The sequence below is a fragment of the Saccopteryx bilineata genome, chromosome 8 (genome assembly GCF_036850765.1).
Source record: "Saccopteryx bilineata isolate mSacBil1 chromosome 8, mSacBil1_pri_phased_curated, whole genome shotgun sequence".
In the NCBI taxonomy this organism is placed as follows: Eukaryota; Metazoa; Chordata; class Mammalia; order Chiroptera; family Emballonuridae; genus Saccopteryx; species Saccopteryx bilineata.
The window spans coordinates 62,222,079-62,246,358 of NC_089497.1; the positions used below are offsets into that span (position 1 = coordinate 62,222,079).

Here is a 24,280-nt window from a genome sequence, read left to right on the forward strand (position 1 = left end):
GAGAGGACTAGAAACAGAAAGACTTACCAGTGCCAGGAGTACTACTTTTACATCATGACATTAAAGCATAAATACATGTGGGCCTGAAATGTAAGTTGTAGGTGTTCCAGCAGCAGGAACAGTAACAAAATAAATGCTTCCAAATTTATATAAAAAATGACAAAGTGAAAAGCAGAGAACACAGTGAAGAGTGTTTGGCAGTTCCTTAGAATACCACTGCGAATTGTTTCCAAAGTCTCAAAGGTAATCACATTGTTTGAATAAGAGGCTGAGTTTGTCTCCTTAGTCACAGGGAAAGAATTACTCTGATACTCTTTAAAAAGAGTGTTTGCTTTACAAAAAAGTGAGTTAAAATAAAATATTTTAAAATATTAATATTTTAAAAACCTAAAAAAATCAATTTTTCAATACATATGTTGAATAGGATGTCACAAGGGAAATATCACCTTTGGTCACAAACTAAGAGAACTGAAACACCAGTATCTTTGTTAAGTGTTAAGTGGCCTGACATTTTTGAATGAACTATATACCCAGTTAGCATTTTACAACAATAAATATAATTAAAGTACATGAGAGCAAGAGGAATGCAGAATTTTAAAAGTAAAACTGATCATTGCATGAGATATAAAAATAAACATTTATAAAATAAAAATATGGCAAATGATATTTCCCATTTGCCTAATTATCAAATAAAAATACAGTTCTTTTTTTCTTTAAAGATACCATAAAAACTTTTAAAAACATGAAGCAAAACCACAGGGCAGAAAAAGAAACATGTAACATTACTGCAGGTCAACAAGGCCTAAGCTTTGGATATTGAAACCGCCCTCTGCAATTTGAGTTAAGGCCAGGCCTTCCATTGTCTTTGCCCTTGACTGAGTGAAGACTGCTTCATTCACTCATTTTATCATGGCCATTCAAAGTCCTGTTATTTTCCCTTTCCCCATTTCTCTGAAGTGACTACCTCCCTTAGGGTTTTCTTTCTTGGATTATCATGTCCCCAAAACTTAACTCTTAGATCCTTTTTATCTAAAACTTTATGAAACTAGAGACCCTTCTTCTCAAAATAAAGACCCAAATCCACTCTCAAAACTACTATTAGTAGCTTCCTGAATCTTGCCTGACTTTAAAAACTAGTTGGAAAAATAAGGCAAACTGAAGGCATTTCCCAATGGGAAAAGAATGGATTAAGGATTTTTTCTCTAGTCACCTATGCATTTCTTTCCTAAACAAACACCACACTAGAAAGTCAAAAACATCAGATTCACACAGTGAAAAGTAACAGGCAGTCAAGCTGAAGGGATATTATTAATATAGAGACAGTACTGTATTTTTCACTCCATAAGACTCACCTGACCATAAGACACACCTAGGGTTTTAAGGAGGAAATTAAGAAAAAAAATATTCTGAACCAAATGGTGTGTTAAAATATTTAATAAAATACCATATTTTTCGCTCCATAAGATGCACAGGCATTTTCCCCTCTACTTTTGGGGGGAAAAGGTGCATCTTATGGAGTGAAAAATAAGGTAATTTGTGTTAACTATTATAGGAAAATTAGTATTTCCGTAAGGTTAGAATTTAGACAAAGACTAGATTTCCTGAAGAGGAGTTTAAAGGTCTTGTATAAAGGATCCAATGACTGTGTATCAATAATGAATGTGTAGAACCAAATACATACATAAAGATGCACCTTATAACTTGAACTTCATGTTGCATTAACCTAATTACTGGGGAATACATAAAACGTTTTTGAGAAGTTGCCAACAAATACTGTTATGTTTTTTAAGCAATCTATGGCCAGAGAGAATGATGAGATCCTCACTTATAAATACATCTTCCCGATTCCATCTGCCTGGGCTATGTAACTAAATGTAAAATAAAAGAAGGGATAGAAAGTTTTAATTTTCAGTTAACTTTACACAGACCTGAGCTAAGATATAATAAAATTAAATTTTTTCCAATAAATACTAATAAAAGGGCAACGCCTAGAGGCTTCAGAAGCCTGGCTATTGACAAAGCAATAGCAGGAAAGTGTTAGAGAATGACAGCTAGGCCAATTTGCCCTGGAGGGTAGAGAAGGGTAGGCAAAATCTCTATAGTCTTGGTAGTCAGAGTAACATATTTCAATTGTTCCATATGTGGTCTTTGTAATATTTTATGGTTGTAATTTTTTTCCTGAAGAGTACAATAAAGCAAAACGCTATCTTTTAATTTTTCATACACTAATGTACCCAAAAAACTATTTATATTCTTTTCTTCTGCATTTCATCCAAACATTGTTTTACCTTGATCATTATCTTTACTAAATTCTAATTGCTAAATAAAGCCTAGTTCCTGGATACCAATACTGTACGCCATACCTAAGAAAAATGGCATTTTACAGATCTCTTAGATGCTATATCCCAGGAAGCATATGTAATATAGAGGTGGTCAATATTCAGAAGCTAGATTTTCTTGTACTGCCCAAGTGATTAGAAATAACCAAAACATTTGAAATGCATTAAAAATTATTTATGATCAGAAGAACACTTGAGGATAAATCCCAGAAATATAACATAGGAGGAAAAATTAAGTGCGGAATGCATGTGTATCATCCAGTAATATTTGCTACAGTGAGTCCGTTTTCAAGGCAGATTCCTAGGTTTTTACTGCTTATAATGGAAACCTAGGGAAGGGAGAAACAAAATAAGAAACATCATGATTAAGAAAAAAAACGCTTTGAAACTAACCAATTTATAGATTCAATGTAATCCTTATCAAAATACTAATGGCATTCTTCACAGAACTAGAACAAATAACTTTAAAATGTATATGGAACCACAAAGATCCTGAATAGCCACAGCCATCTTCAGAAGAAAAGGACAAAGTTGGAGGTCTCACACTACCTGAAATCAAACTACTACACAGCTATCGTAATCAAAACATCATGGTATGGGCATAAAAACAGATACATGAATGAATGGAACAGAGTAAAGACCCAAGAAATAAACTCATGCCTATATGGTCAATTAATCTATGACAAAGGAGTAATGACAGTCTCTTCAATAAATGGTTTTGGGAAAACTAGACAGGTACATGCAAAAGAATTCAACTAGATTACATATATAAGAATAAATTCAAAACAGAATAAAGACTTAAAAGTAAGATTCAAAATCATAAAATTCCTAAAAGAAAAATAAGCAATAAAGTCTTTGACATTATTTTTTTCATTAGGTATCCTTGGGCAAAGGAAACAAAAAATTAATAAATAAATAGGACTACATTAAAGTAAAACATTTTTGCACAGCGAAGGAAACCATCAACAAAAAGGAAAAAACAACCTAGTGAATGAAGAGAGGATATTTTCCAGTGACACATCTGATAAGGTGTTACTACTTAAATATATAATAAAGTCAAACAACACCAAGAAAACAATCCAATTTAGAAATAAATGGGCAAAGGACTTGTATAGACACTTCTCCAAGGCAGAGATACAGATGGCCAATAAATAAATAAAAAGATGTTCAACATCACTAATCATAAGGGAAATGAAAATTAAAACAATGAAATATCACTTCATATTTTTCAGAATGGATTTCATCAATAAATCAACAAACACCAAGTGCTGGCGGGGATGTGCAGAAAAGGGAACCCTCGTGCACTGTTGATTGGATTGTAAATTGGTGCAGCCACTATGGAAAACAGTATGGAGGCTCCTCAAATAATTTAAAAAAAATACTACCAGAGCCAGCAACTTCACTTTTGGGTATTTATCCAAATAAACCAAAAACACCAATTTGAAAAGATATACATAACCCTATGTTTATTGCAGCAGTATATACAATAGCCAAGATATGGAAGTAACTTTAGTTACTAAAGTAACTAAAGTTACTTCCATCTACAAACAAACAGATTAAAAACTTGTGGTACATACATACAATGCAACAAGAAATCTTGCCATTTGCAACAACATGGACGGACCTAGAGAGTTTTATGCTAAGTGAAATAAGTCTACAAGAAAAAAATAAATGCCTTATGATTTCACTTATATGTGAAATACAAAACAAACAAAATAAAACAGAATCGAACTCATAGATCCAGAGGACAAACTGATGATTACAAGATGGGAGGAGGGTGAGAAAGACGGGTGAAAAGGGTAAAGGGGTTAAGATACACAAATTGGCGGTTATAAAAAGTCATAAGGATTAAAGTACAACACAGGAAAAATAGGCAATAATATTGTAATAACTATGGTGTCAGATGAGTACTAGATTTATCAAGGTGACCACTTTGTAAGTTATACAAATGTATAATCACTATGTTATATGCTTGAAACTAAGATAACATTGCATGTCAATTATAAAAAATTTAAAAAAAGCTTTAAATCTTGAAACTGTTTTATTTTCCAGCTCAGATAAAATTATTTATTCTCATTTCTTTGCATTTTAAATGAATCATGTTTTCTTTGTTCTCGATTGTAACATATTTACATTTAGAATCAATGTGTTATTTTAATATTATGTAGCAAATACTTCGAGAACAGGAAAGTGCTCCTTTTTAAGTAATGTGGGTACTGTATTTAGTTTAAGAAAAATTTTTACAAAAGACAAAAATCATGAGCTACTTCCAGTTAAACCAAGGATGATAAAAAAGCCACCAAAGAATGAAAATTATAGTATATGGGTTGTTTTGATAAAGTCCAACTAATCCCATCTTTTAAACAATGTGTTTTGTCTTATTCTCAATGTTGGATAACTGTCAGAGTGAAGGTGGATGGGTGAAGAAGAGCTTTTAAAAATACAAGTGACTAGCAATCATCTTCCCCTCAAAATCCTGATTTAATTAGTCTGGACTGGCACCTGTACACTGATATTTTGTAATGACTGCAGGAAAAAAATATTAAAGATGTTTGGGAAGGCTATTACTATATTTGGAAAAGAACAATGAAAACTTCACCTAAATCTTCGAAGAAACCTAACAAATAATTGTTTATTACAATTAAAATCTATTGTAATCTGCTGTCAGACATTTTACTTATATAATCCTGACAACACAGACACTATAAAAACACCTCCATTTTTATTTTTATTTTTATTTATTTTATTTATTTATTTTTTTTGCATTTTTCTGAAGCTGGAAACAGGGAGAGACAGACAGACTCCCGCATGCGCCCAACCGGGATCCACCCGGCACGCCCACCAGGGGGCGACGCTCTGCCCACCAGGGGGCGATGCTCTGCCCATCCTGGGCGTCACCATGTTGCGACCCTCCTGGGTGTCATCATGTTGCGACCAGAGCCACTCTAGCGCCTGGGGCAGAGGCCACAGAGCCATCCCCAGCGCCCGGGCCATCTTTGCTCCAATGGAGCCTTGGCTGCGGGAGGGGAAGAGAGAGATAGAGAGGAAGGCGTGGCGGAGGGGTGGAGAAGCAAATGGGCGCTTCTCCTATGTGCCCTGGCCGGGAATCGAACCCGGGTCCTCCGCACGCTAGGCCGACGCTCTACCGCTGAGCCAACCGGCCAGGGCCAAAACACCTCCATTTTTAGATGAAGAAACAAATATAAGAAACTACTTTTTCATTATCTCATTTTACGACTATCTTAAAAATATACACATCAGTATAGAACGCATATGCAGTGAAGGACAATTACAACCATTTCTTTCATTTTAAAGATCTGGTCTAACTTAGATCTCATGTTATGTCTTCGTTTTCCCTGCCCTATTTCTCTCTGCAAAAATGTTTTTGTGTGCTCTGTGTATGTATGTGTGTATTTTAGGCCTTGACTCTATGTAAATAGAGTCCTGGGCAGATGGTACACAAGAGCTAAAATAGAAAAATCCCAGTAGACCTAAATGGTGAACACAGTCACCCTTTAAGAATCTTCTGAAAACAATGAAATCTCCCTGCAGAAAAATGCAAATATATAGAAAATCTTGCATTCCATTTCAGGTGTTTTGTTTCTGTATTTTAAAATGTTTAGTTTTTAATAAATGAAGATATAATGTTCTGCTGGGATAGAAGAACAGCTTATTTTTCCACTCTAGTGATCTGTAAGATAGCACTTAATCTTTCCACCATAGAATTATTTAAAAAGATCCTAAAGTGACCATATACATTTTTGCTTACCTTTCTGAGAGGACTCTGATTTTGAGAAATGACGTGTGGAATTATGCTGGTTTGTAAAATAATCCTCCGCATCTGTCATGGCAGGTGGTGGCGGCCTAAAGAGGAGGCTGAATTTAGAGATGTTCTAAGTCGTGGGGACTACAATTCTACTGCTCACTGATCACATGGTAAAAATAGTTTTGGTACAAATGACAAGTCAGAAGGTTTGAGAATTCTCATTTTAGTTCCTGACCAGCTGCATGACCTTGGACAAATTATTTTATCTTACTGTTCCTTTGTTTTGATGCACATAATTCAATAAAATTACATATTTCTGGACACCTGGTATGTGTGAGGCACTGTGCTAAGTAAGGACTAGAGAAACAAAGATTAATGAGGTGTGACCACTCTTGCTAATGAAAACTTTACTTTGTTTTGGTAGTTTTTAGATTAGAAACAAAGACAGTAATAGAGAAAGTTAAGAATGGAAGGGGGAAGGAGAAGGGGGAAGCGGAGACAGGGGAGAGAGGGAGGGCAGCAGGGAAGTGGGAGGACAAGAACAGAAAAGGGACACCGTCAACATATAAAATTGACTGCAAAGTTCCTTAATCCACTAGGTGGCAAAGTAGAGCTTAGAAAAGGAAAAGGAAAAGGCACTCATGTATATCTGCAACTTTTCATGTTAAAAGAAATCACTGTAAAAAAATTGGGAAATTTTTACTACTCTAAACTTTTTCTTACTTTAACCACGTAACACACGGAAATTAATTTAAGCATGTGTAAGTGTCAAGCACACACCAATGTGATCATGAACCATGATAAAAAACTAAATCTGAGATTTTACTTAGGAAAAGGTTCGAACATATCTCTTCTTAGCTGAGGCATCAGTTCAGTGAACCCAAAGAGAAAAGCTGGTCCTAGCGAAGAGCACATCTTTCCTTTTTCTACCCCAGCTTCTCTGAAATTCCCCATCCTCCTGAGGTGACTTGTTCAGCTCATTTTAAGACTGGAAACAAAAGTGTGAGAATCCTCTGCAAGACCTGACACCAACTCCCACCTGCAGGTGCTGGATCTGCTCTCAAAGGCACAGCATCTCCTCCCTCACCCCGCAGTCAGGGGTCTTACTCTCTGCTGCAGGTGCTGGATCTGCTCTCAAAGGCACTCTCCTCCCTCACCCCGCAGTCAGGGGTCTTACTCTCTGCTGCAGGTGCTGGATCTGCTCTCAAAGGCACAGCATCTCCTCCCTCACCCCACAGTCAGGGGTCTTACTCTCTGCTGCAGGTGCTGGATCTGCTCTCAAAGGCACTCTCCTCCCTCACCCCACAGTCAGGGGTCTTACTCTCTGCTGCAGGTGCTGGATCTGCTCTCAAAGGCACAGCATCTCCTCCCTCACCCCACAGTCAGGGGTCTTACTCTCTGCTGCAGGTGCTGGATCTGCTCTCAAAGGCACAGCATCTCCTCCCTCACCCCACAGTCAGGGGTCTTACTCTCTGCTGCAGGTGCTGGATCTGCTCTCAAAGGCACTCTCCTCCCTCACCCCACAGTCAGGGGTCTTACTCTCTGCTGCAGGTGCTGGATCTGCTCTCAAAGGCACAGCATCTCCTCACTCACCCCACAGTCAGGGGTCTACTCTCTGCTGCAGGTGCTGGATCTGCTCTCAAAGGCACAGCATCTCCTCTCTCACCCCACAGTCAGGGGTCTTACTCTCTGCTGCAGGTGCTGGATCTGCTCTCAAAGGCACAGCATCTCCTCACTCACCCCGCAGTCAGGGGTCTTACTCTCTGCTGTAGGTGCCAACTTACCGTGCTGGCCTGTCAGTCTTAGAACGGTGAGGTTCATCACTGTCTTTTGACTTTGAGTGTGCTGATTTAGCTGTTTTGGGCTATAACAAAACAAAACAAAAGAGAAACATATAAAAAGCAGCAAGCAAAGAAAAAGACTAGGGTTAGAAAATATCTAAATCATGTCAAACTACTATCCTTTAATAATTTCAAGTTGCTTACATTCAGTAGAAGAACATAATACTTATGTTCTTTTAAACATTTTATGTATTTTAAAATACAACCAGTGAGAGATTAAAAAAAAAGAAAAAATGATGGTCACAAAAGTATGCTGGAGGCTGTCAATGTAGTCAGATGAGCGGGCTAACCACACACAAACATGCTTTCCCACGGGGTGTGCCTGGCTACCCATTTTTAATATAATAGCTGTACAGCAGCTAACAAGAACTGGTGGGCTCGCAGAGTCTATGGAATCTAGGTTTGTGCTTTTAATGTTATTTTTGAACACCTGACTTAGGGATGACTTTCAAGCCAGAAAACTTAAGGCACATTTCAAGGCATCTTTCCCAGAAGCAGAACTGAACCAGCACCAGTTAAAAGAATCTAGACCGCAGAGACATTCTGATCCTTAACAAAATTGTGGCCTTCCTCTCTCCTGATTTATAATCCTTAAAAATACCTATTCCTTCATAGTCGGGCTAACAAAAAAACTGCGTAACTCCTGGACGATTATTTGTGGCTTAATTAATCAAGAAACATTTGGGAACCTTTCTAATAAAAATGAAATAGGCTAAGAAAAATCCTGAATTACAAAGAGAGTAAAAAAGAGGGAGATGAGTATAAATAATCAACATGGAAATAATACTTTTCATTGGCTTCTAAACTGAGAACTAAGCAACAGAAAATAGAACAATACTATTATCATGGTTCCTTTATCTATATCTTCTTTTTCCTCATATTCAAGAATCAGACAGGACTGGAGACCCACGGGAGGAATTTGTTAGAGAGAACAGGTGTTACATAACCTAACTGCATCCTGCCAGGTCTGGCACAAACTCCCTCCCTAGAAAGACTCTACTGCATGAACTCTCCTCCTCTGTTGTTCTTCCATTATGCTTTCATCTGCCAGCTTGACCCTCTATTTGTTAGCTGCCGACAGCCTGTCTTCTGGTCTACATTCTACACTGTCTTTGTCTTTTCCTTTAAGTCCAGAGACATGCTTTGCACACTGTAACTAATGAGTCAAGTCTGTTAAATTGAATCTGTAATAACCATATGCAACAATTAGATTACTTTATAGTAGAATGAATTGAGGTCACTATTTTCTCTCCCAGTTCTGAATTAATAAGGGACACTAACAGGTCAAGCTCATGCCAGACAATTCTTACATGCTCACATAAGCAATGATTGCTGGTGACATCTGTCAGCCTGCCATGGAGCAAGTTATGTCAGAGGGAAGAGAAACAATGGGTACATAATCAGGAATGAAACACAGCATCAGTACACAGAGAAAGTACAGGGAGGAAGAAAAGGCCACGGTGGAAATGTGAAAGCATGTGAAAATGCTACATTCTCCAAGGTAAGTACAGTAACCAGAGGGCACTCCCATCTCAGGTGGTCTTAAAATGAATAGAACGAGATTTTGAATCTTAGCAGTAACTTTTTACATAGTTTACTTTCAAGAACTTAATATTTGTATAGTGAAACAACTTTTACAAGACAGATTCACATATGTGATACAGGTATACCCTAAATATTTTCAGAGCTTACTATAAAAGCTGAGTCCCCTTTACATTTTTAATTTTACTTCTCATTCAAACACAAAAAGCAAACAAAACAAAACACCCTACCTTCCAATCGGGGTCATGCTTTCTTTTGTCCAGTGATGATTTCTCCCGCTCCTTGGCTTTCTTGTAAGCTTTTTTTTCTTCAGCCATTAGAAGCCTAGCAATTTCCTACACAAATCCAGTGCATATTGTCACTGATGGCAGAGTTGCTGGTAGAAAATCATTGAAGTATTTCCTAAGAATATTGGCTACACAAACTCATTACCTAACACGGACTCACCTCATCCTGGGCTACCTGAGCTGCTCTCACGTCCACCTGGGTAGCCTACAGCATAGGAAATACAAACAAGATAATAATAATTTAATTGGATTCTATGCTGTCCTTTTTTTTTTTTTTTTTAAATTATTTTATTATTATTTTTTTTTTGCATTTTTCTGAAGCTGGAAACAGGGAGAGACAGTCAGACAGACTCCCGCATGTGCCCGACCGGGATCCACCCGGCACGCCCACCATGGGGCCACGCTCTGCCCACCAGGGGGCGATGCTCTGCCCATCCTGGGCGTCGCCATGTTGCGACCAGAGCCACTCTAGCGCCTGGGGCAGAGGCCACAGAGCCATCCCCAGCGCCCGGGCCATCCTTGCTCCAATGGAGCCTTGGCTGCGGGAGGGGAAGGGAGAGACAGAGAGGAAGGCGCGGCGGAGGGGTGGAGAAGCAAATGGGCGCTTCTCCTATGTGCCCTGGCCGGGAATCGAACCCGGGTCCTCCGCACGCTAGGCCGACGCTCTACCGCTGAGCCAACCAGCCAGGGCCTTTTTTTTTTTTTTTAATCTTACATAAAAATAAACTGGTTTTTGCAACTAGTTGTGATTAACATCCGTTAAGCTGGTAACGGTTGGTATACATTCACCAGCCAGAGTGGCGTCTGTTTTTACCAAATTCTTCAGCAGATTCTTAAAGAATTTTCAGAACTCTATAATGAAGAGACAGGGATATGGAGTTCTATTACTAATGTTTACTCAGTAAATAAAACTAAACACTCTATTCCTGCTGTTTTAATTTTTCCACTGAAAAAACTAAAGGTATTTGTTTCTCAAAGTGATAAAGAACTGTAATGTCTATTATATGATCTCAAGAATGACTTAATTCACAAAAAACCTTATTCACCTGAACTTCTGCATTAAAATTAGCTCACCAAGATTTCTTCTTCCTGGAGCTTCCTGGCGATTTCAGCATCATACCATTCCTGGTCCCTGTGGGTCGCTCGTGACGGGGCAGATACAGCTTCCTTCATGGCTCTTGGCTTCATTCCTAGAAAAAGAGTTTGTTTTCTAAAATGTTGCACAGTTTAAGGTAAAACAAACAAACAAATCTCTAATTTAAAATTTACCTTTATTATCTAACACTAACAATACTGTTGCCACTCCCAAAATTCAGCAGAGGGTGCACTTGAAATAATTTTTTCCCCCAGACATGGAAGTGGAGATGCAGATCATTGACACTTAAACAAAGTCATGCACCGAAATCTGCCTGGTAAACCTCTCCTCTCAGTTTCAAGAGCAGGAAATCAGGCAAGGAACCCTAAGTGAGACTTTTGCAAAATTAAAATTAAAAAAAAAAAAGTCACTGAAATAAAAAGAATCTAAAGAAAAGAAAGTTACAGAGCTGAGGTTTAGGAGAGGCTAAGCTGTCAAGACGGGAGGAAATGAGGGGCTCCCTCCCTGTGCCTCAGCCTGGCATCCCTCACACCTCAGAGGGAACAGAAACAGCCTGGTCTGGGTTACGTGACAGTTATCTGTCAGCCCCCAGTGGTCCAGACACGACTTCTGCGCTGATGGTCAGAAAACCCACTTGCAGTTCCTTCCTATAACTTTGATCAGTTTAATGTTGTTGCTAAATTTTATGCAAGATTTAACATAAAAGAAATAGAAAGCATAATGACTAGAGTTCCATTTCTCTGAGAAAGGAACTGGTGGGGATTTGTGGGGAATTCTTTTTATTTGGAAATTTTATATGCAGTACATATTTCTTTTGTAACTTTTAATTAAGTAAATGCTAATGCTCATTTCAAAGTTGTAGATATTTCCCTTTTTGTACCCTTTATAAATTATAACTTTAACAATGTGAATGCATTGTATTCAGAAATAATAGAAATGTTTAATGCAATCAACAAGCTTAACCATCTGAAATAGTGAAATTTCAATAAATGAATTACTGATGAGAGAACACAATTTCACTCTTGCCTATTTCTTTATATCAGTGGTTGTCAACCATGGCTACATACTGGAATCACCAGTGGTAAAAATCCTTAACCAGGGATTCTAATTTAAGTAGTCTATTAGAGATCTGGCCTTCAGTATTTTGTTCTTCTTTAAAAAAAAAAAAGTCTTTAACAGTTGATTCTTATTTGCAATTAACATATGTCTATCAAAATAACTGTACACTAAACAATTTTATTAAAATACCTCACCACATTTAATTTGCTTGCTTTAAACAAAAGAGAAAAGGAAACACATGAAAATACAACTAAATTCTAGACAAATGAAGAGAGTTTAAGTTATCTGGTGAAGCCTTTCTTTGAAGAGCTTTGCAGTAAATCCTAAAGCCACAGGTTCATCTGCCTGTCCCACCAAAAAAAAAAAAAGACTAATAAAACATGGTTTTCTTAGCTTCAGTCCTGTTAGAACATGATTACCAGAATACAGAATCCACTACAACTTCATGTCATTTCTAGAGCTACTGAATCTATGCCAGCCTGGCCCAGTTTTAACCCAGATTTCTGAGTAGAGTCACAAAACAGAAGCATACTCCTAAGAGTGGACCATATTTAAATGGAATATAAACCTCCCTGAGTTATGATTAGTGTGGCCGTAACTAGAAAGGAATATTTTAGGTAAAATAAATAAAATTATATAAGAAAGTTAGTATTGGGCAAAGTCGGTTGCTATACCATATTCCTATCTAAAGAAAATGACACTTCAGTGAGCAGCCCAAAGCCTTGCTGAGGACGATTGAAAAGATCACACTTTCGGCTGCTCCTTCAATTTTGCCTTCCAGTGAAAAAACTATCTGATACACTCAGATTTCAAGACACTACACTTTCTACACCATTATGCCTCCCAGGCTACACTACAGAATTAACTGAGAAAATGTTTTAATATCTATCAAAGACACTTGAAAGGCATTCAAATGCAAGAGTATTAATTGGCTTGACAGGTTGAGAAGATTGTGACCTCTTGGCAGTTAAAAACAGAGTGATACACAGAACAAAGGAACAGACTAGAAACTCCAGGGGAGGGAAAAACACAACAACCTTTAACATATGAGCATTTGCAACAAAATAAGCCAAAATATACAATGGGGAAAGAACAATCACTTCAATTAATAGTGTTGAGTAAAACTAGACAGTCTCATGCAAAATAAAAGTGAACCACTATCCCCTACCATACACAAAAATTAACTTGAAATGGATTGAGACTTGAACGTAACCTGAAACCATAAAACTCCTACAAGAAATCAAAAGGCATTTAGATCCTTGACATCGGTCTTGGAGATGACTTTTTGAATACAACACCAAAAGCAAAGCACCAAAAGAAAAAATAACAAGTGGGACCGATAAAACTAAAAAGCTTCTGCACAACAAAAGAAATCACAACCATAGCAAAACCAAAAGGAAACCAGTGGAATGAAAAAAAAATATTTGCAAATCACACATCTGATAAGGGGTTAAGATCCAAAATATAAAGAACTCATACAACTCAATAGCACAAAATATATATGGGATTAAAGGGGGGGCAGAGGATCTGACGTTTTTTTCAAAGAAGAAATACAGATGGTCAACAGGTACATGAAAATGTGCTCAACATCACTAATTAACGGAAAATATAAATCAAAACACATGTTAGAATGGTTATTATCAAAAAGACAAACTATAAGTGTTGGAGAATGTGGAGAAAAGGAAATCCTTTTGCACTGTTAATGGGAATGTAAATTGGTGCGACCAGGAAGAAAAAGTTTGTCCTGACCAGTGGCAGTGCAGTGCATAGAGCGACCTGAGACGCTAAGGTCCCAGGTTCGACACCCTGAGGTTGCTGGCTTGAGTGCAGGGTCACTAGCCTGAGCATGTGATCATAGACATGATCCAGTGGTCGCTGGCTTGAGCCCAAGGTCACTGGCTAGGTTGCATCCCCCCAGTTAAGGCACGTATAAGAGGTAATCACTAAACAACTAAAGTGCCACAACTACAAGTTGATGCTTTTCATCTCTCTCCTTTTCTGTCTGTCTCTCTCTTACTCGCTTGCAAAAACAAACAAAACAGCTTGGATGTTCCCTGAAAAATTAAAAATAGCATTACTATATTATCCAGCAATTCCAATTCTGGGTATTTATCTGAAGGAAATGAAAACACTACCTCAAAAAGCATATACATGCACCTGTCCATGTTTACTGAAGCACTGCTTACAGTAGCTACGACATGGATATAACCTAAGAGCCCACTGATGGATGAATGAATAGTAAAGGAGATAAGGTATACTGTCACGCACAGCTTAACAATGAGGATAGTTCTGAGAAATGCATGGTTCAGTGACTTTTATCACTGTGAGAACATCACTGCATATACTTATACAAACCTAGGTGGTATAACCTGCACAGTAGGCTATATAGGTGTAATATATTGCTCGTATAGCATGTTAACTGTACAAAACAGCACACGATTAAATCAAACATAAGAGAAGATATGTAATCAAGAAACAAGGAAACCATAAAATGTATGAGGCTGCTGCTGGTATAATAGGACATACTGCTTTACAGCAAGAGTCTTTTTTTTTAGTAAGTAGAAAGAGTACACTCTAAAACAATGAGAAAAAGTATGATAAACACGTTAAGCCAGTAGCAGAGCTGTTTTTTTTTTTTTATCATTTTCAAGTATTATGCAGAATATACGTAACTGTATGTTATACTTTGACAACTGGCAGCTCAGGTTTATTTACACTCACATCACCACAAACAGCTGAGTACTGCCTTGTGCTCTAACACTAAGATGACTATGTCACAAAACAATAGGAATCTTTCAGCTCCATTGTATTCTTATAGGACCACCATCTGATATACAGCCAGTCATTGACCAAAATGTCCTTACTCTTGACTGTGTATATATAAGGTTTCAGAGAAAGTGAAATCTTGCCATTTGTAACATACCGTGCATAGACCTTGAGGATTGTGCTAAGTGAAATAAGAGAGCGACAAACACCATATGATCTCATTTACAAGTAAAATCTAAAATGCACTCAGATACAGAAAACATATTGATGGTTTTCAGAAGTGCAGATGGAGGGAGTGGGGAAATAGGCCATCTTAATAGGGTGTCAAAAGGTACAGACTTCCAGTATAAAAAAAAAGTCATGGGAATGTTACAGCATTCTGATTATAGTTAATAATATTGTATTGAATGTTAGAAAATTGCTAAGTGTGAAGATCTTAAAAGTTCTTATCATAGACACAAAAAACTGAACCTATGTATAGTGATAGGCGTTTACCACTTACTGTAGTAATCATTTTGCAATACATACAAATATCAAATCACTATGTTGTACACCTGAAACTAGTATAATGTTGTATGTCAACTATACCTCAATAATATTAGAATTTGAGGTAATATCTCCCTGAGTCTCAAATATATAGGGAAAAAATAGTTTATTTGATCTCTTGCTATATCACTGGAACTTGCGTATCTCATTAGCAGAAATCCCTATCACCCAGAACAGTTTCTGGATTTCTGGGCTGACAGGGCTGCCCACTCCACAGAATGCACCCTCTATAAGAGGTGAATAGAGCTTTTCTAAGTATGTACGAAGGAACTTTAGATAGTGCAGTCTGAGACTGTCATTACAGAAAACAGAAATGCTTTAAAAACTTTAAAAGCACAGTCAATTGAAGAAAATTAACAGAATGGCTGTCCTCATTATGGTAGCCTAAATAGTCTGAAAACTCACTTTCAAAAGGTCAGATGAGACTTTCCAACAGTTCCACCTTCATTTCTTAAATTTCTGCTTCTCTTTTTCTGTTTATTATTCTCCAGTATGAGGACATAAGACCCTTCCTCAGAAAAAAAAAAAAAGACCTTTAAAAAAATTCTGCTAAGAATAAAGTAAAATGATGAATGATAGAGTGATATAATACAAGAGTTATTTTGAAATAAGCCAGTCTGACACTTGGGAATGTCACAGCAAAAAAGCACAAAAGTTTTATAACCCTGAGAGGCTAGAGATTAACCTGCAGAAAATTAATAGGCTGATATAACAGCTCAACAGAAAAGTTACCCTCAAAGATGGTATCGTTTTACTGCCCTTTAAAAGGTTACCTAATTTTATATTTAATTTAGTAAATTTATTTTGTATTCCTTTTCAACCAACTCTGTAAAATCTTGTCTTGCAAATGCTTAGAACTAGCTACCTGTCTTCCTGCTAGTTCCTTAATTATTAAGTTGAATAAAACTTTGGCTTTTGCTAATAAGTTTAAGAATGAACACCTGTGCCTACTAAATACATATATGTTAACACAATCCTCTGACTTATTCCAGGGGATTTGCAAAATCTAACCTAGAAGGGTTATGGAGGTAAAATTCATAAAGTTGAATACAAAATGACAGCCACAAGCAGCTACGTTGTAGCCATGTTCGTACCTGCCTAGACACACTATTTATTTATTTATTTATTTATTTATTTATTTATTTAGGTATTTTTCTGAAGTTGGAAACCGGGAGGCATTTAGACAGACTCCCGCATGCACCCAACCGGAATCCACCTGGCACGCCCACCAGGGGGCGATGCTCTGCCCATCTGGGGCGTTGCTCTGTTGCAACCAGAGCCATTCTAGCGCCTGAGGCAGAGGCCACAGAGTCATCCTCAGCGCCCGGGCCAACTTTGCTCCAGTGGAGCCTTGGCTGCAGGAGGGGAAGAAAGAGACAGAGAGGAAGGAGACGGGGAGGGGTGGAGAAGCAGATGGGCGCTTCTCCTGTGTGCCCTGGCTGGGAATTGAACCCGGGACTCCCGCATGCCAGGCCAATGCTCTACCACTGAGCCAACTGGCCAGGGCCGACATACTGTTTTTTTAAACCCCTGTACTGGTGAAAAAAAACCAATTTTTGTAATTTTTCCGATGTTAGAAGCAGGGAGGCAGTCAAACAGACTCCCACAGGCTCCCAACCGGGATCCACCTAGCATGCCTACCAGGAAGCAATGCTCTGCCCATCTGGGGCATTGCTCCATTGCGGCCGGACCCATTCTAGCACCTGAGGCTGAAGCCATGAAGCCATCCTCAGCGCTCGGGCCAACTTTGCTCCAGTGGAGTTGGCTGCAGGAGGGGAAGAGAGAAAGAGGAAGAAGAGGGGGGAAAAGTGAAGAAGCAGATGGGTGCTTCTCCTGTGTGCCCTGATCAGGAACCAAACCCGGGACTTCAACACACTGGGCCAACGCTCTACCACTGAGCCAACTGGCCAGGGCCTGGTAAATTTTTAAAAAGGGGAAAAAAAGAACCATTTGCCTACAACTCCAGTAGTAGGATCTGTGAAACTGTCTAGTTTCATATTAGTTTCACCCTTTCTAAGCCTGTTTAAGATACCTTTAAGTATAACTAAAAGCCATAAAGGATAATCAGTCCTCAGAGCATACTTACAAGGTCAGATTCATAGAATTAGAAACATAGAAATTGGTGTAATCACCATTCCTCCAAACTTTTAAAACTCCATGTCCTTCTATATCTGGTATAGCCCTAGCCAGGTAGTTTAGTTGGTTAATTGCAGGTAAGGTGCCAAGATTTCAGGTTCAATCCAAGGTCAGGGCACATACAAGATAAAACCAAGGAATGAATGCATAAATATGTGGACAAAAACTGATGTTTCTCCTTCGCTCTCTCCCTTCCTCTCTCTAAAATCAATAAAAGAAAACTCTCGATATAACTTACTCAAAAAGCTACTGCAGACTATATCAGTTCCTCTTCTATGCCCTAGACCTCATTGCTCAGTTTATCTATGCAATTGCTTGTTTACATATCCATATTTTTTGGCTTCAGTTATTAACCCTCTGAGGCTCAGACCCAAGCATAATAATCCCCCAAACACAAAGCCTGAGGCAAGAATATTTGTGGCAGTTACTCAGTATGACTTGCTGAATGGAATTTTCATTTCCTTAATGACCAAGTCCTTTAATAACTTAAAGGATTAACATAATAGGAAGAACCCACTAAATCAACCTAAACCTAAAGCCCAGAAACCAGTTTCTAGACCAGGAGTAGAGGATGGCTGGGATAAAGTAAAGAAGAAAGTAAGAACGAATGCGTCCTTGGTCCTCCTTCCCCAATAACTCTGCATCTCTATACAAAACTTCAGTAAGAGGGAAGCAGGTTCAGGGAGACAGGTATGGTCTAATTAAAGCACCAGACAGAGTAGTCCTACCTTGTTGTAATGGTACAGCAAGGTTTCCAGACAAAAACAGACTACTACTGTGTCAATGAAGACTACAGAGTTAAGCCTCAAAGATGCCAGAAATGTGAAGCCTACATCTAACACTCACTCCATTCGTACAAAAATACAGGCATACCTCGGAGAGATCTAGTTCCAGATCAACACCACAGGGTGAGTAAAGCAATACAGTGAGTCATCATCTTTTTGATGGTGCAAGGTCTTGCCTTCAATCTGTAAAAAGTGCACCATCTGTGAAGTGCAATAAGTGAAGCACCTGCACAGGAGCCCACCTGACACTGGCACCTCGGGACACCAATGGGAGAGTTCGTGCTGAGAACACTAGGCATAGAAAGGAACCGACGGCAAGGCTTTTCAACCTTCAAGTACTTAAAATACAGTCATCTCCAGGTCGAAAACAAGCCCAAATTGCCAGGCCACACTCTAGAGATAGAAGTAATATATGTGAGACTCAGAAATCTGCGTTCTTAGGAAACAGCTCAGCTGATACTGAGGAAAAGGGAGTAAGGATCACAACATAAAAAGCACTATCTTAAGAGACCGCCTATCCAATCTCTCACTTTACCGATGGGAATGAGAAGATCAAGAATATCTAGTACTTCTAGCCCTGTTGATCTTCTAGTTAGGCAAATACTATGAGGACAGTGTCACCAGATCTTCGGGGTTCACTGGACTAAAACCAGAAATTCATGAGCTCTGGTCTGATGGCTGAGTCTCTGATGGATGATCCTGGCAAATGAAGAACTGTGTGTGGGATGGGCACCACCACTACAGGCTGGGGCTGGAAGAGCTGTGTAATGAATCAGGATATTCACTCAAAAGACGGGAGGGGAAAGTTACAAGTATGTTCCTTCTTCACATAGACTTAAGGGGAAGTAATTACCTTACATAAAATTTGGGTTCATTTTTATTTATTTCACAGCCATGAGCAAAATCTAAAGAGAAAGAAGAGGTTGCTTGAGATGCTTATTAAATACACCTGTCTGGACGTGCATGTGGGACCATGCTTTCCAACAACGGTCCCTGATTACCTGTGTCACGGGGCTGGAGCCGCTCCTCACTCTCAGGGAAGGGAGGAGTCCTGGGCCTGTGCTTCCTTTCTCTGCGCTCCCCTTGCCCACGCACCCTCCCAAGCACAGCCTCCTTGCAGGGAATCCCTGCTTTTTGAGAAGACTTCGGTGAAAGTTGGTCTTGGTGTCTGGACTGTTTTTCCCAATTCCGAGTTCGATGGCTACTGTCAGCCTCCCAATCATCAAATTCCGTACTCAGAAACACCTCGCCACGGATCCTGGGAAGAGGCGGTCTCCAGAGCCTCTCATGAGCAGACCATTGCCTTCCACGCTGCTCAGAGTGCCTTTGAAGGTCGTCTCTCACTCTGCCTGAGTTAGGAGACAGAGATTTCCCTGATAAACGATGCTCTTCCAGTTCTTCCGAGTTCTCCGGCGAATGCTTGGGTTTCTCCTTTCTCTGTTTCACAGTCTTTTCTTCACTTTGGGGTGTATAAGTCCTTGAGAATCCAGAACCCAATTCCCTTGCCCTCCTTGACCGTGGCTGGTCTGAGTGGAGGTGGAAGAATGTGAAAAACATAAATGCAGGTTAACTCAATGAGATTATGAACTCACTATATGGGTGAGACAGGGCCCAAGTTTAACCTATTTTAAAATGGAGAGGCCCACTTTTTTAACTTAACAAATTGAAATTATGGGATGGGCATTTACTGCAAGGATTCTGGGTCCATAGTCTAAAAGGTAAAAATAAAAAAAATAAAATAAATTAAAATAAATCTAAAAGAAGAGTTTGATCATGATTAGGAAGAGTTAACCTTCAATATTTGCCAATAACAAAAATTATAGCCATCAAATGTTAAATTGTACTTATAAAACCAATTTGGAACCAGTATATGGAGAGAAAATGGGAGTTGAGGGAATCTCATAAAACAGAAAAAAAACTAAGCTTCGTGATTCCAGTCAGAGGCTTTCAAATATTCTTCTTGGAACTAACAATAAATCAACATCAGAATGTTGCTAGTTTCCACAAAGTTCAGAGAAATGCTCCACAGATCTCAGTGCTCCTCTATCCTCTCCCCTTAGGTGGCCAAAGCAAACATGCCAGCCATTCTGCAGCTCCATGTGGAAGAGGATGAAGCGGAGGAGAATTTTGAGTAAATGACCGTGTTATCTTTGGATAATTCTGCTCCCAATCTTACTTAAAATGTGCCAGAGGAAAAATTCAAAAAGGATGCCATAATGGAACACATAAAAAAGGAGTCATTTCCTAAATTCATTTTAAAAAACTTTATGATTCTGTATTCTTTGTATAAAAACACAGTCTGTGCTGAATATACAAGTCCCTAAGTTCAGCATAGTGTTCCAAAGCAGCACAGAGAGGCGCTTTGTCAGGTCTCGCTCAGGCACAAGCACGGTGAGAAAACAGAGGAAGCACACTAATATGCATGTAGCAAGAGCGTATTTATTTTAACATTTCTAAGACTTTGAATATATTTTCAATCTTAATTCGGTGGAAAATTGCTAAAATAGCTAGAATGAGCCACTTGCCGAATTGCATTTGAAAGTTATGTTAAGTTGATGGAACGTAAAGAAAATAGAGAACTATATACATTTTTAGTTTCTAGGTTGTGTTGTGATTTTTTGGCTTGGTTTTGTTTTGTATTTGCCATTTAAGTTTGTTATTGTTAATCTAATAAAGCAAACGGAAGAAGGAAAGATGTATGCTAAATGCATCACTGATGACATAAACTTCTCAATCATTTCGAATTGTTTCTTCTTGAACTTGAGAAGAAAATTTGCTTCAAAGGTGACATCTAAATTAAGATGTCTTCTAAAAAGTCAATGAAAGTACTTATCTTCATAGCTTATGGTTAAATTTATTTCTTTACAAAACATCAAAAGTGAAATAAAAGAACAATTAATTACTCTGTGATAATAAAAAGTTATCCACTCTTTTAACCAAGCTATCATTTTAAGTGTATCTTGACAACTGAGAAAAAACCAATTGACTACTGCTGTGAATTAATGTAATCCTGACCAGTTACTTAAATGATGACCACATCCAGGAAACAATGACTTACAGTGTCAATACCAGTGTTCCCAAAGAAAGTGCGTGAGTAAGTCTGTCTTTAAGGCCTTAAGGCCAAAGAAACAAGAGGAACTTTGTTTTCAACATGGACTTGTAAGGTTATGATTGTTTTGCTGTTGCTGCTTTTAAATTTTTTCCTCAAAAGTTAATGACATTAGTTTTACTTAAGGGAAATGTGTTGCAAGAATTAAAGCAGAGTTGTCACTATGCTTTCACATAAAATATATATTTACTGTGTAGTTCACTTGCTGTGACATCTTTAAATCTGGGAAAGAAAAAAAAAAGACAGGGGTGGGGAATCTATTTGAAGCCTTTAAAACCCATCCAGTTAAGGACTGAGACTTCTATGTTTCTTGAGACCAAGTTATTTGGCAAATATAATCTACTTCCTTATAGCATATATATATATATATATATATGCATATGTATATATACACATATATGTACATGTGTGTATACATACATACTTATTTACATATATACATATTTCATTTTTGTGCCTCCATGTTTGGCTTTCAAAATACGATATGAAAAATACTGTTATATATGCATAACATTAATATATGTATAAACTATAGTACTTAAGAGTTTACAAGTCTTCACCAAAATTACATTATTTGGTCATCTCAACATCCATGAGAAGGACATAATAATAATCCCCATTTTACAAATGAGAAAAATGCTTAGAGTGATTATAATCAATAACTTCCTTAGATCTTATGCCTCAAAACACCATAGCTTAAAAAAAAAATCACTAACATGCCTGTAATATAGGTAAGTGGCTTTGAAAGAAAAACATGGATTCACAAATGAATAAGATATATCATTTCAGTTTATATAAATCTGACATATTTGGCATAATTACAAATTTGTAGAAAATCTATAAATGATCATTTCTTAAAGTTTAATTTATTAAATTTTAAGTAAAATAAAAGCTGAAAAGACTATTTCTGTAATAATATACTGTGATTATTATGTAAGTAAGACAAAATCATATTACATAAAGACAGAGAAGCACAATGAAAGGATATCTCTTATGTGTTGGGAAAGGACCACTGCAAAGAATATAAGGATTGCTTTGTAAATACAATCTGGATCATAATGTGATTTCTGTAACTTAACTTGGGTCTAACTCAAAGGCATAGAAATGAGGACCATGTGCTGAGCAATACCTAATCTCTCAACAAGACAACTGAAGACCCACTCCAATATTTTCAGGCACATGCTCAGGAGGTCACTACTTCCTATTCCCAATCCCCCTCAACTCCAAAAAAGGGACATATGTGCTGTTCTCTCTCATGTTTACAAAAACAGTTAAAATATATAGAAACAGATTCTTTTTTTTTTTTTTAACTTTTAGGTGTCCTTGAAAATCCACTGAATTCTTAACAGTCTCCTGCCCTAAAGATACAAATCAGGATGATGGTACTCTGGTCAGAACAACCAGTTTCAGTTCCAGTTCAAGTTATTGTAAGTTTTTAGAGTAAGGCTAAAATTAAGATTTTAGTACACTTCATTACTTGCCACCCTAATGTTTTTATGATTTAAATGTTTAAAGTAGTTACTTTTATAAGCAATGAACATGCCCCTAGAGTAGAATTAAAAACAAAAACAAATGGAAAACACCAGACCACATTTCTAAGATTTTAATTAATCTGACTCTTTATCTTCTGGTCTCTAACAGCAAAATATGGCAATAATTTTTCTTTTTAAATGATGTATAACATGATTGCATTAGAAAAAACAGTGTAAGAAAAAGTATCAAAAAAGTGCTGGGCATTCTGCATATGAAGAATATAGCAAGAAATAAATAACCTGTTTACTACTCATGCCATACAGCTGAGCTCTACTGATTATGATCAATTTAGAGCAACAATGTAAACCAGCAAGATGTACCTGAACTGTAATAATCCTATCATCTACATATACATTCCTTTCATTCTACTCATCAAAGGCAAACACCTACTTACTTACCTTTATAATGAAATTATAGAGAAACAATTGATAGTTAGTTGGCAAGGGCCTTTAAAATCACTGAACTTAAAATCTTGACTCTCTAGAAGTAGCCTTTAGATTTTACTTATTTGTTGTCCTAAGTATGGCCTTTAAGCCTCTAAGCTGAACTACAATAGATGCTCAACTAGAAACTACAGGAAATGTCTCTCCTTTGACGGATCTTTAAGAAGGACTGAGCAATACTTGCAAATACTCGTTTCCCAACACACTTTGAAGGTGAAGAGCCGCCACCACCAATGTCACCATTACCACACTGCAAACACAGGCGCTAAGAAGAGAAACACTAAAGGGATTTCTTTCCCTCAAAAAGTTTTCTATATGGCAATCAAATAGCAAAGAAAGTATCAAGAGCAAACAATGAACAGAGAATCATAAATTTTAATTTGTCATCTAACCATTGGCCTACATTTAAGACAAGATGCATGGGAAGAAAACTTTGGTACCCAGTAACTGATGCATAGTATACCTTCATTACTTGTGCCATTCGGCTGCATCAAACCATACTGACTGTATTTCCTTGAGAAAGATCAAGCCACTGTTTTCCACACCCCAGGTCCCGTGCTTAGAATGTAACAACAGCATTCCAATGGCAACAGTGCAAAACAATGCATGAGGTATCTCACAAAACTGTGTTCAAGCTTTAACAGCCCCAAATATGGCTCTGGTCATCCAATAAAGAACAAATGAATTCCTTCGAGTTAGACAGAATTCTGCCACAAGTCTAAATGGGGCCTAAGGTCACTTTAAGAACAAATTAAAGGGCTGCCTCATTGTTGAAGCTAAAGACAGAGGAGGTCATGAGGTGGGCAATGTTACCTCCATCTTCATAATAGTAACTCTCTCCATAAGCATCGGCTCTAGAGGACTCTGGAAAGTGTTTCTTCCGTTTTTTCTCTTCCTGTAACTCCTTTTCTTGCAAAAGGCGAGCTATGTCCTGCAAATGTAGAGAGAAAGAAAATAAATATTACCAAAGCATGAACAGACTCCGTACACTGACGCTACAGGTCAATGGTCCCACATTCCACTGCTAAGCCT

General features: G+C 37.9%; 1 protein-coding gene across 4 annotated transcripts in view; it reads right to left on the reverse strand.

Moving 5' to 3' along the window:
* Positions 1–2,499: 2,499 nt before the first annotated feature.
* Positions 2,500–24,280, reverse strand: part of CCDC50 (coiled-coil domain containing 50) — a 77,523-nt gene continuing 55,742 nt past the window's right edge. For 2 of the 4 annotated variants that reach the window (XM_066241907.1, XM_066241905.1), the window contains 8 exons: positions 24,062–24,179; positions 19,165–19,689; positions 10,850–10,965; positions 9,936–9,980; positions 9,719–9,823; positions 7,890–7,969; positions 6,109–6,203; positions 2,500–2,668 (listed from right to left, as the gene is read on the reverse strand). In XM_066241907.1, coding sequence (XP_066098004.1) covers positions 2,649–2,668; positions 6,109–6,203; positions 7,890–7,969; positions 9,719–9,823; positions 9,936–9,980; positions 10,850–10,965; positions 19,165–19,689; positions 24,062–24,179 — 1,104 coding nt within the window. In that variant the 3' untranslated portion in view covers positions 2,500–2,648. The remainder of the gene's footprint in view (positions 2,669–6,108; positions 6,204–7,889; positions 7,970–9,718; positions 9,824–9,935; positions 9,981–10,849; positions 10,966–19,164; positions 19,690–24,061; positions 24,180–24,280) is intronic. The other 2 variants (XM_066241906.1, XM_066241908.1) reach the window with 2 other exon arrangements.